A 17,891-nucleotide genomic window follows, 5' to 3' on the forward strand; every position below is an offset into this window, starting at 1 on the left:
TCCATTCACAATAGAACACTAATCAACACACACTGCGCCAACAACACTAACCAGAGCCTACCAGGGCGACTAGGATCTGTCAATAAAACTTTCCCGTTTTTCTTTGTGCTGGATGTGCGATACAAATCTCGGGGGTTTTGCTTCACTGTTGTTCTTGTGCTGCTGCCACTGTCACACACCGATTGCACAACAACAAACAATTCTTTACTCCTACATATTTCGGGAAGGCTTGGGATATCGTTATGCGTGATAAAATTTACTTACTCAATAATGTTCAGGTTTCATTAAGCAGTATGTAGGGCAGATTACAATTGTTTAGCTTGTAAACTCGTTTGTGATATTGACAATCGTCATCAAACAAAAAAATATTACTTTTTATATTCAACATTTCAATTGTATGGGATAAACAAGGAAGAAAAATATAAAATTTGCTTATTTGAAAGGTATTTGATAATTCATTATCCTTTTGCATATCGCTCACACTAAATTGGTTAAACAAGTCAAAATGTCTTAGTAAAAGAAATATCAACCATTCATACAGCTCATTTTTACCTTTTGGAGCTTTGTTCGATTATGGGAATTGGAAACATAAATGTGTTCTTTGAATAAATTAGTGCTCATTGTGAGTATGATAAATAGACACACATTTCACATTCACTATTTTGCTCATTGAGCTAGTGATAAATTGTCTTGTAGAAAAATGATATACAAAACCCTGGACAGCTTTCTACGCCACTTTCTATTTTCTGCTATTTTGGTGTTCTATTATTTCATTCTCAATTTGTCCGTTTTTGTGTTAACTCCACCATCTCCCACCTGCGTGGGAAGGTGCATAGTTCATCTGCCTTTACAAACAGCTTCTTGAGGCCCACTAATCACCCCGATGGTATTGTAACATGTGCATTTTATGACGATGTGCTCAAGCAAACATACCAAAAGCCATATTGCTACGTAAACTGCTCCGGGTGTATTACAGCGTACTGACATTTTGTGCGATATTTGTGTGTAAATCGACGTGTGAATGTGTACTGCCTCTTTAACGAACCTGCTGCACAAAGTCTGCAACGCTTCCCAACCACCACAATTGGCCATTCGGTAATGGAAGAATCCTTATAGAAAGCTGTTTATCTGTCGTGGAATGCAATGGCTCTCAATGTGTGTGTGCTAAAACAATTGGACCATCACGGGATTTTGTGGCCACCTTTTTGTGCTGTTTTATGTTTATATACACCTACTTTTAATGCTAATTTGCTTTATTCGTTTGATTTTTGTTGTGCTTTTCTCATTTGCAGTGATCAACTTTTGTGCTTCTTATGTCACATACTCTTAAGTGTTCTTATGTTATTAAAATGTTTGCAAACGAAGTTAAATACACACTCATCACATACACAACTTCTGTATCGGCCTCTACAAAGCGGTTGAATGGTGTGAATTACGGTGTTCCTTTCATTTCTCGTGTACCAAAAATTGAGCTTACTTTCAATGTCTGTTTTTTACCGCTCAAAATGGAAACGCAACTAGCAAGAAATAAAATATTATTGAAATTGTTTTTGGGTGTCTGGGAATACAGTGTTCGCTAGAATTATAAACTATTGGTGATTTCATAGGATTTATGGTTGGTTGATTTCGAACGTATGGCTATTGAAACAAAACTACTATCCCTTTTATTATTTTCTATTTCACCACATTAGAAAAAATCAACGATTATCTTGAATGAAATTATCAAAAGTAAACCAACATTGACATTTTCAGATTGGCGAAATAAGTTCACAAACGAATGATTGGAAAAACTTTCTAAATATATTTATAGACCATAAGCATTTTTGTTACTTTATTTTTTGAAGTTGTGCAGTAACATGCAAAAATCTCTCAACTTACAAACCAAATTGATGCAATATTAGATTCTGTTCGCACAGTTTAGGTACAGCTCGATATAGTATTTGAAAACTCCTCTATCTAATTGTCGTTTTGTTACCCTCCTTCTACTATTTTATAACTATCTCATCTTTTCCATTTCTCTTTCGCTATCTATTTCTCTTCTTTTGCTATCTATTCTTCTTCTTTTCTTACCTCTTTTCTCTCCTCATTGATCTTATTCTATATAAATACTCCCTTACCCGTTCTCTGTACGATTTGTCGTTCACTTCTACCTTTTCACCTGTCTACTCCTCCCCTCCCCACACCAAGAAACGGAAAGAAAAGTTTCCCGTCTTGACTGCTGCCATATCGATCTCTTCATCACTCTCTATGTGTCCTGGCTCTATACCTGTCTTCCACCAAGAACAACCTCCACTGCTTGCTCCCTCAAGTTGCAAACCAAAAAATAAAAACCAAACTATACCAAACTGAAAATCATCCCAACAGCAACAAACAAAACTTGCATAATTTGGTTGTCAAACAATTTGTCTACAGGTTTCACGATGAAGAGCATGCCAATCTATTGAACGCCATGTGGTTAATCGCGATAACCTTTCTAAGTGTTGGCTTTGGCGATATCGTGCCCAACACGTACTGTGGCCGTGGTATTGCAGTCAGTACTGGTATTATGGTGAGTTTTATAAAACAATCTTTGTTTCTTCCCTTTTCGTTATTAGTTTTCATTTATCTTCCGTTTCTTATTTTCCCGTATTCCTTTACTCTCTTTTTCTCTATCTATTTCTCTACCACTCTATATTTCTCTCAATCAAAAACGCCTTTTCCTCTATATGTTTCTTCTACTCGTAAAACAACATCTACAAGCAATAATCGGCCATTAAGTAAGCAATGCTGCTATACTTTGTCACACATCTACAAACAACCGCATTCATTCGTCATATGTACGGATCATTACAGCCACATGCATCACGTGCAGTATTCTTTTACCTTTCTTTTCAAGAACCCCTTCTCTCTGTTGCTTAAGTTCGCTATCCTTTTTACACAAACTATGTTTTGTTACGTTTTTTTTTTTTTTGATTGTCATGTTACACGTGTTGCGACTGTTATTCAACTTTTCAACTACCGTTCGAAATGTATCTACGTTTTCTTGAATGCTGCCTGATTCGATTTGATTACATAAAGAAAATGTGAAATTAATTCAAATAAAAACCCCCCTGTGTTTAAAATGGCTCTCAAAATGATTAATTTTAGGAACATTAAAAAATTTATTTCAATATATAATTATCTAATCGTAGATCGACTGTAGAAAATTTGTTAGATAAAATTTTAAGGTATTCTCTTTCAAAACTAACTATCTGAAAACTTCATTGTAAATGGAACCATCCTAGCTAACGTACACCTAAACTACATTTTAAATAGGTCAAATGTACAGTCTAGCTTATAAGCTAACTTTAAACATTTTTCAACTTTTGAACTATTTTATCCATGGAAAACATCAACATAAATAGATCCCCACATTAATTAAAATCACTTTCCCATTCATCTTGTGTTGTTGGCTCCTAAAATATTTACTTATTAAATTTCATTACCTGAGGATTATCAGTGAGAAAGACATATCAATGCATCTGGCCATACCTTTTGAGTTGCTGTATTGTACACAGCATTTGAGTACTGCTTCCTTCGCGTGCCTACGTTATGGCTTTGCATGGATCCATCGTATAGGAGATATGAAACTAAACAATTTACCCGTCCAATTCTTGTGACAAGGCAAACAAACCTTTGCTGCCGGGCCACATGATGCCCGCGTATCACATTGCCGGGGCAGTAGCTTCAGGTGTGAAAAAGATATGAACCCCTATTAATCTCTGTTGCACGACCATCCGTCCGAGCATGCCCCACGATCAATCACACCGTCACACCCTCACACACATACACACACAAAGGCAAGGAGGGCGCAGAATGCGGCGTGGTCGCAGCGGTGAACATAATGATACAAGAAACTGCAATCATCTTCCAAAGTGCCGAATGTCACGGGGGACGGATATTGCAGGCAACCGATGGACGGAACGAGTTTCACATTTCCAGCTCGATGGCCAGCGTTGCTCCGAGGCAGCAAAAACAACCAAAAGCTAAGAAATTTGATGCGCCGTCCTGAGAAATAACCTCCGCACACAAAGCGTTCAAAAGGACCGAGTCCTCTGACGGGGAGCGTTGTGTCACGTGTGTCCGAGATGCGCCATGAATATGTATGTGCGTGCTCGTGCATTGTGTAATGGTGTGCCACGAAAATTATGAGCCTTTGCTGGTGCAGCCGGGACCGTTCCCTAGGGCCCCTTTTTTCTGGCTGATGACGAGGCCACCGACTTGCACCCTCAACAAGTAGTTCCCGGTTGCCATCGAAAGTGATCACACATGTGGCCATCGTCGTCTGGAAACTGTACGGTGCTCTTTATTTATATTTGCCCCCTCCTTCCTTGAGACAAGCGAAATCAGAACAACCGAGTCCCTCCGGCGTTCGTGGCGGCGACCCATACGGATGGCGTCCATCGTCTACCCCTGATAAAGCGAGACGTTCAATCGAGTGAACACTAACTCTTTCCCTGTTGCGACAAGTCTACCCCCAGCCCTACGGGTTTCGATAACAAACGGGACACCAAACACAAACACAGACCGCAACGATGCTCCGAGCAGGGCCGGAGAACGTGGTCGCTGGTCTTCCAACTAGTAGTTACACGCGCAGATGGGACACACGCACGTATTAACGTTCCGGAGGCTGGCGTCTGGCCGGGCGCTACCACACGATAAATTATGGAAGTAAATCGGGCTCATGGCGGGCAGTAAGCTTCACGCTATCCCCTTTATCCCGGGGCCCAGGCTGAAACTATGCAAATTTATGTTAATGCCCTCACCCATCGGAGCCACTCCCTTCCCGTCGCCATCGACGCACACACGAGACGCGATGACAGAGTGAACGTTTCAATCCTTTTCTATCCGACGACTTTCGGGGTACTTAAGACTGCTCCGATGTACGAAAACAATGACGAGCTCAAATCCTAGTGCTGGAAAGCTGGATCTTGCTGCCGAGAACTAGTGCTCGAGAGTAGTGTGGAGTAATTTATTATGCCACTTTAAATTTATCCCTCATGCCGAAGCTCCATGCACAACTGTTGTTATTAATGTGAACTAATTTACACCAGGTGATCTCAGGCGGGACAGGCGATGCACGGGAACCGTGAACATCCGAACCGGTGTGCCGAGCATTGAAATTGCTTCGTTTTTGTTGGGATCGAGAAAATCCCGTCGCCCAAAGTGTAGCAAACCGTTGGACCCGAGTTCCCAGTTGGGAAAACTTTCATACGAGGAGTGCGAGAAAGTGTGGTAAGGACACATTTTTCTTTCCATGCTTTGTCCGTCGTTCGGTGAGGTGCTTCATTGAGCACATTGTCCCCCGGAAAATGTGGGAACGAGATTCAGGGAGTTGTTTTATTCCGCGCAGTATATTTCTTTCCTCCAGTTTGGATTCGCAGCAGAAAGCGCTCATCTAATCGCAGAAAAGTGGCTCGATAAGAGCGACGCTTCAAACGAACGCCGTGGCACCCAATTGCTTCGACAACGACCCCACGCTGAACCAGAGGCAATGAGGGACGGGAAGGGGAGGGCTTTTCGAGCAGCCGGCAATTTCCCGCCTCTCATAGCCGAGCCGGAGACCGAGGGGTCGAGAAATAGCACGGGCACGTAGAATGTGAAATGACTTGGGCGAGATAATCGTGTAATGGGACCACTCGGTGAGCATTCTGATGATGATACCCGTTAACGAATATCTGCCACTTTGACGCCGTCCGCTTGATTGCACCAGTTGGGAACGAGTTTTTGGATGAGTTTGGTAGATAAATATATAAACAACCGACGCGTCCGCCCACGCTCGTCTTCGTGGGTGCCTTGTCTGTGTGTCTGTGTGTGTGTGTGTGTGTGCGCGTGTGTGTTAAGAAGGGCTCAGAAATAAAGAGTCCCACCCCATTGCCGACGATCAACTCGTTGCGATAGGGCGAGCCGGGCCGGAAACCGAAAGCCGCACAGCCGAAAGTGTTTGATTTATGAAACGATTTCCTATCCATAACGGGCGTCACCGCTAGTCATGATGCTGGCGGGTGCCGAGGGATGGGAGATGGAAGGTTTTCCGATGATAACGGAGCGCGAATCACGCGGGCCGCTGTCCGAAGATGTCTCACTTCGATTTCGGCGTCCCGGTCGCCGGCCGAGCAAACAAAGCAAACACCCCATGATGGCCGCCGGAAAGCTCGCCGGAAAATCTCTTCATTCTGGTAAATATTCATGGCTACTTTATATGCGCCGTGGATGGTGGGATTGTCCTGAAGGTTTTTGCGCCCGTCTTAGCGAGCTCGAGGAGGGCTTTGCGAACTTTCCGTCATGTGGGTACACACTCGCTCATTCAAGTGTGAAAGCGGGTGGCGCGGGACTTTTGGGCGTCTGGGCCGGTGCCGAAAATCCCAATCTGCTTACTTATTTGCGGAGGAATATTTTAACGGGGCCGTCCGATTTCTATCTTCGGTCTTACATATGGCTTTATGGATCTTGCCCGGTGATAATCATAAGTAATAGGCAATTTTCCTGTGCATGAAGTCACATTCCGCTTTGTTTGGCGCCGTAAAACTAACCGTCTTATTTAATTTGATTCTACAATGTTTGCCGCCCGTACAAAATAATCATGGCCTGACGTAGAACTAGCATAACTCACAGGAAATAAATAAACAAATTAAATGTGCTCACTGCTTTGGGGTCAACTTTTTTACGTTTATTTTAAGATGGATCGCACAATTGAAATTAACTCCTAGCTCCACAATGCCAATAGCATGCGCCAAAATGTATGCAAATGTAGCTACATTGGATAGCAAACGGAATAATTCGGTCAACTGATTAAAACGTTGAGATGTGGTCAGAGGCGGATCTACCTATGAGCGGACTGAGCGGCCGCGGAGGGCCCCGAGCCTAACGGGCCCCATGATGATGAAAACCCCTGATCGCAAAAGTATAAACCTTTTTTTTATTCGCGCAGTGGTATATAAACTTTGATCAAAGTTTTTAAAGAGATACTCTGATATTAATTAACCATTGTTAATTTTCATCTAAAGCCTTGGCAGAATATGTTTTCATCAATCTTCGTTCCATCTAATATTTCTGTTTGACTTAAAATGCTCTCAATTTACGGGCCACTAGCAAACATCTGTATTGTTACCCTTTTAAACTGTTTTCCTCATCGCTGTTCAAATTGGTAAAAAGATTTAATAATTTGATAGCGTTAAGCAAAACCCTGGCCTTGAAAAATGAAATTATCACTCGGCAACTATTTGCGCACATAAAAAAAAAACTTCTGAAAACATGTATAACGGATTGCAAGCTGTTGTTAAAAGTAAGTCCAATTTTGGCCATAGGTATAGAAACATTTAGAGCAATGAAAATATCTGGAGGGCCAAGATTATCCAACCACGTGGGGCCCCCGAACGGATTGATCCGCTCCTAGATGTGTGGTCTATGTAAAACTGAATCACATCTTATTAAAAATTAATGTTGGTTTACAAATTGATGATTGTTACAATATTAATATTGGTAACAAATGTAAGTGGCCTTAAAAATTACCTGTAAAGAGCTGCAATCTAAATTAAGCATACGACAAGCCAACATTTTGCATAAGTTTTCCTTTCTGATTACTGCCACAGTTTTTTATTTATCAAATTTCTCGTATAATACAAAACATAGTTTTAAAACAAATTTATCTAAATTTTTGAAAAACACTAAATAAAAAAAAATTAAAAATGGTAACATTATACCGAAGTAATAAGAAAAAAATAAATCAAAAAAAGCCTAAAACTGAATTATTCATACCACACTAACAAAGTATTCTTAAAACAAGTACACGATGCTATGTTTCGCCACAGCATCTAATGCACCAACATCCTTCGGCATCCTCTCGAGCGTAATAACAAACCGACAAGCTGCCTCAAACCAGTAGCGCAAACTTTTGAATTTTTAAAAGCACACGAAGGGCGCGCACGGAACGCACCACGGTACGATTCGTTCCGACGGGTCGTACACTCGACCCTTTGGCACGACTGGCACATGTTGGGTTGCATTTTCGCAAGGCAATAAATCTTCCCCACTGTCGAGCAATTTGTAAAACCAGTGCGTTACGACGCGATGACGTGGAGTGGAAGCTTCAACCGAACCCGGAAGGATTCGCCCGGAAGCCTAACGTCACCATTTCTGATGCTATCTATGCCTTGGGTTGTTTGTATATTGTTTGTTTTTTTTTTTTTGGTGAACGGGTTAAGTGTGCCGACACATCATTTAGGTATCCAAGAACATGTTGTTCCTTTTCCGGGGATTTTATCGTCCGTACCAACACACTTACGCACTGGAACGGCTGGAAAATGTCAGGAAAGATGGAAGGTGTGAGGGAAGCTGGAAAGATGCCGGAAGCGGGTAGAACAAAGTTTTACACCGTCTCAGTTGCATTATTGGTGGTTCTGTTTTCTTGCTTCACATTCGCGACTTTTGCACTCAATATTCGTTTTAACCTTTACGTAAAATTATTACATGAATAAATCCCAAAAGTGATTTCCACGCTACACCAGCAAAATTTTCTCCTATCACATACCACACACCCACACAAACACACATAACATATGCATTGTTACAATCACGGGAACAAAACACAATCAAGTTTCACGCTCGCAAAGCAGGCAGCAGCAGGATAAGCAGCAACAGCAGCAGCAAGGCGAAAAGCATCGCGCTTAACATGTTCGAAGGAACCAAGTTCGTACCTCGCCACGTGAATTTTCCAGCGATTGCTGTGTGGATCTTTTTTTTTATTTCTTGAATCTCTTTTTTCCTTCTCTTTGCCCGTCCATGCGTTACGCGTTCCATTGCGATTGCTCGCTTGCTCGTCCGCACAGTCGCGCATTTAAAGCCGGTATACATCCCTTCAAACATACCCACACACACACACACACATACACCCATATACACACACAAATATGCACGCACATAACACAGCAACCAAACGTAACAACATGTAACAACACATCCCTGCCAACAAATCAGAAAACTCCCATCCGCCCGTCAGTGTAATCTTGGAAGGAAGTAAACAACAAAGATAAAATGAAATTAAAAAATACACGAAAAACGATACTTACCCGTACTTGCACGAATAAAACATGCCACCATTTGTTTTTTTTTATATTTTTCTCACTAAATGGAAAATTTAATCAGCTCGCCAAGATGCTCGCAAAATGCATTGATCCTTGAACGGGACAACATCAACAACAATAAACAGCAACAACCAAGCAAAGCAACCGCTTCATAAGCACAAGTTACTGATCACGAATATTGTGTTATTCTTTTTCCCATTCTTTTTCCCCCTCACTCACGGAAAATAAAAAAAAAATCCGTTCCTTCGTCCGACAACAATAACAACGCATCGTCCAACTACGCTGCCCTTTCCAACCGTGCTCGGCTGCTGATCTAATTAACTTTTAACGACCCCGAACCGGGACACGCCGATGAAAACACAGGGAGCCGGCTGCACCGCACTCCTGGTGGCGGTCGTTTCCCGGAAGCTCGAGCTGACGCGAGCCGAGAAGCACGTGCACAACTTTATGATGGACACGCAGCTCACCAAGCGGGTAAGTGCCATTGTTTGTTCGGTGGGAATAAATTTAAACAGGCGAAAATTGTTGCTCCAGGGAACATTGTAGCATCGACTTGGGGATTCTTTTTTTGCGGAGGGACGATAGGTCTCCATCAAGCTCGCGATATATCGATAATTGGCTCGTTGCCCCAAGGATCTTCGTCTCGCTAACGCTCTGGCAATGTACAGCAACGAAAAAAAAACAAAGGACCATAAACGACAGCCTTATTCTTGCCGTGGGTTGCACATTCCGTTCATTGATCTTGGCATAAAAAGCATACACGGATTAACGAACATTCGAAGCAACAATTTAAAACACGCATGGTGAGCCAAATCTGCCAAATTATCCCCTACAAATTCGTTGATCATTTGCCAAACGTATTGCATGACGGTACAAGTTTAAAAGATGCTTAGTTTTTCTCCTGTTTTCGCAACAAATACACAAATTCAATGGGGAAATTTTACAACTATTCCTTCATGCTACTTCAATTTAAATTTCAATTTGTATGTCTTCTTCTTCTCGGCGTAACGACCTCTTGGTCATGCCTGCCCGTTAAGGGCTTACGAGACTTGTTTCCCTGTTGTACGTGGATAGTCAGTCCTCTCGTACAGGGGAGGGTCCGGTCTCCGTTGGGATTCGAACCCACGCCGTCGAGGTGTTGAGCCCCGGCGCTCATGGGTCGATTTTCTAACCGGCGCTACCGCTCGGCTGTTCCGGACCCCCAATTTGTATGTAGTATTTGTTAAAAACGGTAACACAAAATCTATCAGTATTCTAAAATAAGTTATTTTTATTTTTTATTTATTGACGTATGACGGACGTTGCCGTATTGTTAGAGCCAACATGCTCTAACAGTCTTTTTTTGTTCTTAGGGCATTTCCTCCCTACGGTTAGGCCTTTTCCCGGGCTTTCTCGGTTCAAAATAAGTTATTATGTTTCAAAGAAATACATCTACTACTTTGAGCATAGAAGTTCTAAACGAAACTAGACACATAAACTCTTTTTTTAATTTATATGTAAATCATTAACCTTGGCAATCTGAACCATCTCTCTTCGACAAAATAAAGGTATGAAAAAATAAACCAGAAGCCGTATTGAAAAAATATCGTTTAAAACATCATTGACGGATTTTTACGGCACATGTCCGTGCTAGCTTGGCTTAACGTTGTAACGGCAAAACAGACATGTTAGATTCACGCATAGCAATGCGTAATTGAGCATTACCTTTTTGGGAGATTCCTTCGATATGAGTAAAAAAAAAATCATATTTAACACGTTCCGTACCGCGTCACCCAAATATGGGTGACAGCAGTTTTAGTTCTAAAAAGTTTTTGACCCATAAATAAATGAAAATGTAACATTAAAATTATTGTAATATTTATATAATATTTTATACAAATTTTTTGGGAAGCTAAGTTTTTGCTTGGCCTTCGAAAACAATCAGTTTAAGAAATATTATAACCAAATTATAATTAAGAAAATTGTACTAAAATTGTGCTAAAACGCTTGGTACGCAACGTGTTAAACACCCTTTATTATATGGAAGCTTATCGGTTGATTTGATGAAACCAAAACTATAAGACCATAATTGCGTAAGAAATCAGTCTTAAACTAACCAAAAATATTAAAAAACATTTTCAGTTACATACAACATTTTAAACACGTATGTCGATATGAACCTAAATCAACGCATCCAATTATTTGGTTTGCACTGTTTTATTACCCTTTTCTTCAACTGCGTCATCTGAGAATTGAACCTGAGAAGAATATTTATGTCCTAAAATAATGCTATGCATGATTTTCACTACAGCTTGACCACCGAACACTCCTGTTAAATGTTTTTGTAGCTATTCATATCCTTTGCCATTTCCGTTTCGAACAACTTAAAGCTAGCGTAGCATGTTCGAAATCCGGTCGAAAATCCGGTAACACCCAATTGACTTCAATTCCAAAGAAGAGATCGTTAGCCCCTGTTGAACCACCTTGGCGTACGCATTTATCTTTTCTGTCGTTTCAATTCCCAAAAGCAGTGATTCGTCGATGCAATCGAACCGGAAACGCACAAGGACTTTCAATCCTGCCTACCGGAGTACATCCCGTTGGCATCGTTGGTCTAATGGCGATACGTTTCCGAAAAGCGACTCGAATCTAACTGTAGAACGTTATCCTCTTGCTATCGCATGGTTCAAAACGAGCTCGTTTCAATTTTCTAGCCATCACTTGCATCAGTGAAGCGTGTTGAGTTCCGACACCATCGACCTAGTGGTGTTAAATGGTGCAATTTAGTCGAAAATCGAGATGGGCACCGGTGTGGAGCCTTTTTGATCCAGAAATGTTGCAGCCAGCTGGTTTCAAATGGAGATGGTAACCATTCGTTTCAAATGGAGATAGTTACAGGTGAAAAATCGACAGTTTTATTTTTTTTCAAATTGGTAAGTCTTATTTATTACCAGCTCCATGAAATAAGAAATACAACAATAAACGAGGAATTGAATAGAAAATGTTTCATTGATAAAATAAAAAAATTTGTAACAAACCAGAAAGTTTGCTTATGCCTATAATGTGCCGTTATACATTGCCATTGCCTCGTTTTTAACCATTCCTTCATTTTTTTAAAATTGTTTGCAACGCTATAAAAAATGGTTATATTTCATGGATTGTTTAAAATGGCTAAAAATATTTGTGCTTCCAGCAGGTTTCCTTTTTATCTAAGCGCTCGTTCGTATGCGAACGAAATTCGCATGGAGCCTCCAGGAGTTCGAGTTCTGAGCTGGAAGAAAAATTACATTCTCATTTATTTTGCGTCACAATAATTAACCGTCAAGCACGGAAGGGATCGACTTGTTCTTTTTTATTATCTACAGACCAAAAAAACACGAAACTACTAGGCCACTGTCGTTCGAAGCGTCGACCATTGCCACAAACGATCCATTGGTTTTAGTTCGGTGCCATTTTACAAGAACCACAACCCACAATCCGTCCACTGGGTGCCGTCGGTTCGGAACACGCCGAAATAATTTAAGATGCCGCTCAGGGCTTCCGCGTTCCCACCGGCGAACGATTTTAGCGGCCGTGAGGGGGTTTTCCACTTCATTATAAACTTATCACGGATCGCAACCCAGCCCCTGGAATGCCATTTTTGGTTGATTCCTATCATCGCTGTCGTTAGGTTTAATGGCGCCATTTTCCAACCCGCTGCCGTCGGGACGAGCCGACTGATGGCTGATGTCATGCCATACATCCTCGATGGAATCTTTTGTCGATGGCTTTCGAGATCCCATTGTTCAGGGGCTTCCGGCAGTTGGAGGCCGTGAAGTAAACACGTTTAACGAAACATTACGGAAATGAACTTAAGATTAAACAAAGCTAGCTAGCATATAAAATTAAAGTAGCATCAGCTACTATCAGTAACTCTTTACTTTGTAAACTTTACTCTTGGTTTTAACTCGTATCCAAATATGGAACATACCTACATGACACCAAGCTCACGATTCTTTTTTCCTTTTATTTAACTTTGCAGGTATTTTTCCATTTAGGTTTTTAGGTCTTCTGAACTATACAACTACGTTCGAATATAATCGCTGATTTAACACAGCGGATATTTAATAGCAAATCAACGATTAAAATCCTGTACGCACAAGTGTTCTATGTCGATAGTGACAAGTTGCTTTTGACTTTGAAATTTATGTACGATCTACTTTGTTTTTGTTAATTTGTCAGCGTCATTAGAAAATAACAAATACCAATGGAGGCGCCTAGTACATGAAAGACCATACGTAAACTGAACATGAATAAAATAAAATTTATTCCATCGAACTATTAAAGAGAAGATGAATAAAAGTCAGAATCAGGATAAAACTCTAATATTGTCGAATTACAAGCATAATACGAAAATTAGTAAATTAGAAAGCACAAAATAAATTATGTAAAATAAAAAACTTTGTCAAATAGAGTTACGTTTTTCAAGAAATTAAATGTGGTCCATAAAGATAATTATTTCATTCCAACAAAAAAGTTCGAAGAATAATACTAGCAGGTTATACCAAACCATAGTTATAAGAACTGCGAATTTTTTCCACCTCGTTAGTGTGTTTTGAATCTACAACCTTATCTAAAATATAGGTCAAACGAACATGTTTGGGGACTACAATAGTAACAAAAGATTGATAGTTAAGGAACCATTTATCTTCACAAGACTCCCACAAATCGGTAACTAAAGTCATTTGTACTTTCCATACATTTCTCAGCTGAAAAATGCAGCAGCCAACGTATTGCGAGAGACATGGCTCATCTACAAGCACACTCGACTAGTAAAACGCGTTAATCCCGGGCGGGTACGAACGCATCAGAGAAAGTTTCTTCTGGCCATCTACGCGTAAGTATCGACAACCGTTTGTCCCATCAGCGAAAAGTTTTGTCTGGGACGTAACATATGCGCTAGTTCCGATCTTGCATACTGTCTCACAGCAATGCGAACACAATTACCAACGTGCGGTGAAACGGTATAATGGTTGTGGCAAACAACTTATGATTCCAACTAATGCCACATGCTACAAACACCCACGTGCAAGCTTCGTTCCGAATGCACTTTTAATGCACTGGTGGATTTTCAGTCTGTTGGCTTTACCGCAGCCTACTGAAGGAAATGGGTAATCTGCAAACATACGTATTATATGCATCCGATAAGATGCTACCAGCATGGATGGTTGGATGATCACAGCGTTCATAATAGTTGTTCAAATGCTACCTTTGGCCGAGAAACGGAAAACATTTTCTCTGTGCATACGACTTGGTTTGAAATTCTATTAGAGTTTCCTCCTCCTGTTTGGTACTAGTCAAAGGCGGGTGAACTTCATTCCGCAGTGAAACGGTAAGGCGCAAAGGGGTAGCGAAATTTCCACCATAAATTTTTTAAAGCAAATAATCCACTATAATTAAGATACAGTCACAAACAGATAGATGTTAATTAAAGTGGACTAATTAAGTCTCGATGAATATTCTCGAACGTAGATGATTTCTCTGGCCAAAATACGATGGTTTGAAACAGCAGAAAATAGATTTAAATTGATTTGAAGTTTTATAAAACCAAATTTGTTTTTCACTGAAGCTGTAAAAACACAAAATAATAATCCAAAGGAGATAATAATGGAAACCTTTTTCCCATAACTGTTTTTTAATATATTGCAGCCTTCGAAAAGTCAAAATGGATCAGCGCAAACTAATGGACAACGCGAACACCATCACCGACATGGCAAAGGTACGCAATGGGATTTTAAGCTGAAAGTTTTCTAAACTGTGTACTGGCATTTCATTCCTACATTATTTTTATTATTTTTGAATTGCATCATTGTACTATAACTACATCGGGGTATACGATAGATATACCTAAAACATTTTAAAAGGCGCAAACATAAAATCAAATTCTTATTTTGAAGAAAACAGGCAGTTCCTGCCGTTGTCTTTATAAAATTCATTAGAGCAAAATGTACGATAAATATAAAAAAATCTGCTAACAAATCATGAGCAAGACAAATCGCAAAGAGATATGAACCGTCACCCGTTCAACCGCCTACCCTGGCAGGATTTGGAGTTTTATTTTCAAATAACTTTTGATTGGATTATCGTATCGGCATAAAACTTTTAGAATGCATAGGAAAAAGTAATTACCTATCGTTTTACTGAAATAATATGTTTTTAAAAGAATTTAAATAATTTTTATTTGCATTTTTCGGTTGATTCCCCTATATTTGTTCACTCGGTCTACGCGTATAGTCCATACATTTTGTATGAGAGATTCCATTTTGCTGTGGTTCAGATTTTTAGAACTTAGTCTGAATTACAGGAAAACAAAATAAATGAGCTACCGGGTAGGCCGGTTGAACGTTTACGTAGGCAAATTTGGTTGCACAGGTAAAAGTATTTGAGTTAACATGCAAAAGTAACTATGCAGTCATTTTGATGCAAAACTTGCAAAGAGAGTCAAACCAAGCAGGCGATATAAAACATAGAATCAATGTTTGCAGTGAATGTAGTATTGTATAGAATACGAAGCATGTAACATGAATACATTTTATACTTATACACTTTGATTGTATGATAGCTTAGTAATCATTCTCTCTCATCTGACTTTTCCCTTCTTGATCATGCTCTTCCCGAGCCTCGAACCACAAAGAGTTTTCTGTCTTTTGTTTATCTTTGAATTATTCGAGTTAATTGTATTGTTTTGATTAATAATTTTATTGATAGCACAAACATATTTTGTACGTGAAATCTTCAAAACAATTGCATTACATAAAACTGAATTGAATGTTTTCCCTTCCAGACACAAAACACGGTGTACGAGATCGTATCGGATATGTCCACCAGGCAGGACACGCTGGAGGAGCGCATAACCAGCCTGGAGGACAAGTTAACATCGCTTCAGGTATGTAACGCCTTCCGTGCCGTCGGAACATAGCCGACCACTTGAGTGTAACATAAAACCGACCGTTCTCCTCTTTCGCCCCGTTGCCGCATGGCAGACACAAATCGAGAATCTTCCGGAAGTGCTAACACGCTGCCTCACGCAACACCAGGAGCGGGTCGATCAGCGCCGCAACTTCCTGCACCCGGACGCCGCGGCCACCGGCTCGTCGTCCGGTTTGCCGACGCCGGCGCCACCCCTCGGCTCGCCGTTGATGCTGCCGCACTCCAGGTACCGTGAAGCATGCCGCAAAAGTTTCCTATTTTCGTAGAGTACTCCCGCCAGCGTCCAACACGTTCCCAAGACCACCACCACCACCACCACCACCTTTCCAACATAAATAAATCGACCAACTAACCAACCAACCAACCAACCAACCAACCAACCAACCAACCGACTAATCAACTATAGTATGCATCAGCATGGCGCATCGCGCAACAACCGGAAACCGAATACCGGTTTGGAAGACCGAAACAGAACCTGAAGTGATCGTCAAAAGGCAAAGGCAAGCATGCCAATTTAGCGACAAAATAAGGCAACGTTAATACGCTCGCCCTAACCCTCTGAACACAAACCCACACCTACCAATAACACCACACCATCACCTAATCATACCAATACCATCACATACTTATACTAACTACCGATCAACATTAACAGTCGCGAGGGTAAAAGCGCGTCCCGGGCGATGGTCTAGTTCGCTTCCAAGTCGATGTTCGGTGTGTTGTGTTGCTCATCATGTTTCGTAAACCAGTTTCTCTTTTAGGAGCGTCCCGTCGTCCTCGACACCGGCCTACCCGTGGCCGGCCAGTCCAATCCTGCCGCCCATCTCGAGTCGGACGCCCCATCTGGTGCCGGAAACGCTGCTGCCCCCGGCGACGACAGCGACGGCGACGACGACGATCGGCGGCCATCCACCGGTCGCGTCCTCGTCGTCGATGGCGCTGGCGGCCAACAATGTCGTCGGCACGCAACCGCCGCCACAGTATGGCGGCTACCACACGGCCCACAACGCCACCCAGTGCACCAACACCGGTGACACGCCGCTAGGCTGCCACCGTCCCAGCAGCTGAATCGAACCACCACCCGATCCCAACCACAACCCACCACTACCACCACCAGCAGCACCACCCGTGCACACCCGGTCCCCGCACAACCCGCACCACGACGAGCCGCCGGCGTCCGAGTCTTTCCATTCCGACCTGTTCCGCTCGTCCTCCAGCAGCTCGGCGGCGAGCTGCTACGGTGCCGCGTCCGGTGCCGCTCCCGCAAGCAAGTTCACCAAGCAACGGGAACGGGCCACCCGGTTCTAGGTAAACATAAACCAAACAAAAAAAATCACAGAAATGACAGCAGCAACAGGAACAATAGCGGAAGCAGCACTCGCGGGCGACGAAAACGAAACGAAGCCCAAGGGCCACGTGGAAAAGGAAAAAAGACTATTTAGAGAAGTATAAGCGACAAGCCCGTAGAGTTAGCGAAGCGAAAACCAGAAACTAATAGCGCGGGACACTGCTTTACAGTGTCCGGCCGTAGGAGATAAGTGGTAGTAGCTAGTACTACCGTTAGTTAACCCATTATCTACGGGAGAAGCCTGCGTAAGCAAACGGTGACGAGGGAGCAACTAACACTGCGGGCAAGGAGGGCAGAACAATTCACTAGCGAGTACACACTAGACAGGCTCGTAAGTGAAATGGCGCGAGAGTGACCGCGTGTAGAACGGTTCGATTTCATCGAGCGTTATACTTCATAGCAGTAGACAAAGGTAGAGTTATTCTATACAGACGAAGGTTTACTCTCCGCGCAGGCCAGAATGCACCACGTGGTCATTAATAGACACCGGATGA

General features: G+C 41.8%; 1 protein-coding gene across 1 annotated transcript in view; it reads left to right on the top strand.

Moving 5' to 3' along the window:
- Positions 1-17,117, top strand: part of LOC131289224 (small conductance calcium-activated potassium channel protein) — a 112,438-nt gene extending 95,321 nt beyond the window's left edge. Inside the window, exons 8-14 of the mRNA XM_058318435.1 lie at positions 2,413-2,548; positions 9,465-9,575; positions 13,829-13,956; positions 14,769-14,838; positions 15,904-16,005; positions 16,103-16,275; positions 16,799-17,117. Coding sequence (XP_058174418.1) covers positions 2,413-2,548; positions 9,465-9,575; positions 13,829-13,956; positions 14,769-14,838; positions 15,904-16,005; positions 16,103-16,275; positions 16,799-17,117 — 1,039 coding nt within the window. The remainder of the gene's footprint in view (positions 1-2,412; positions 2,549-9,464; positions 9,576-13,828; positions 13,957-14,768; positions 14,839-15,903; positions 16,006-16,102; positions 16,276-16,798) is intronic.
- The last annotated feature ends 774 nt before the right edge of the window (positions 17,118-17,891 follow it).

This window comes from Anopheles ziemanni, chromosome 3 (assembly GCF_943734765.1).
Source record: "Anopheles ziemanni chromosome 3, idAnoZiCoDA_A2_x.2, whole genome shotgun sequence".
NCBI classification, from domain to species: Eukaryota; Metazoa; Arthropoda; class Insecta; order Diptera; family Culicidae; genus Anopheles; species Anopheles ziemanni.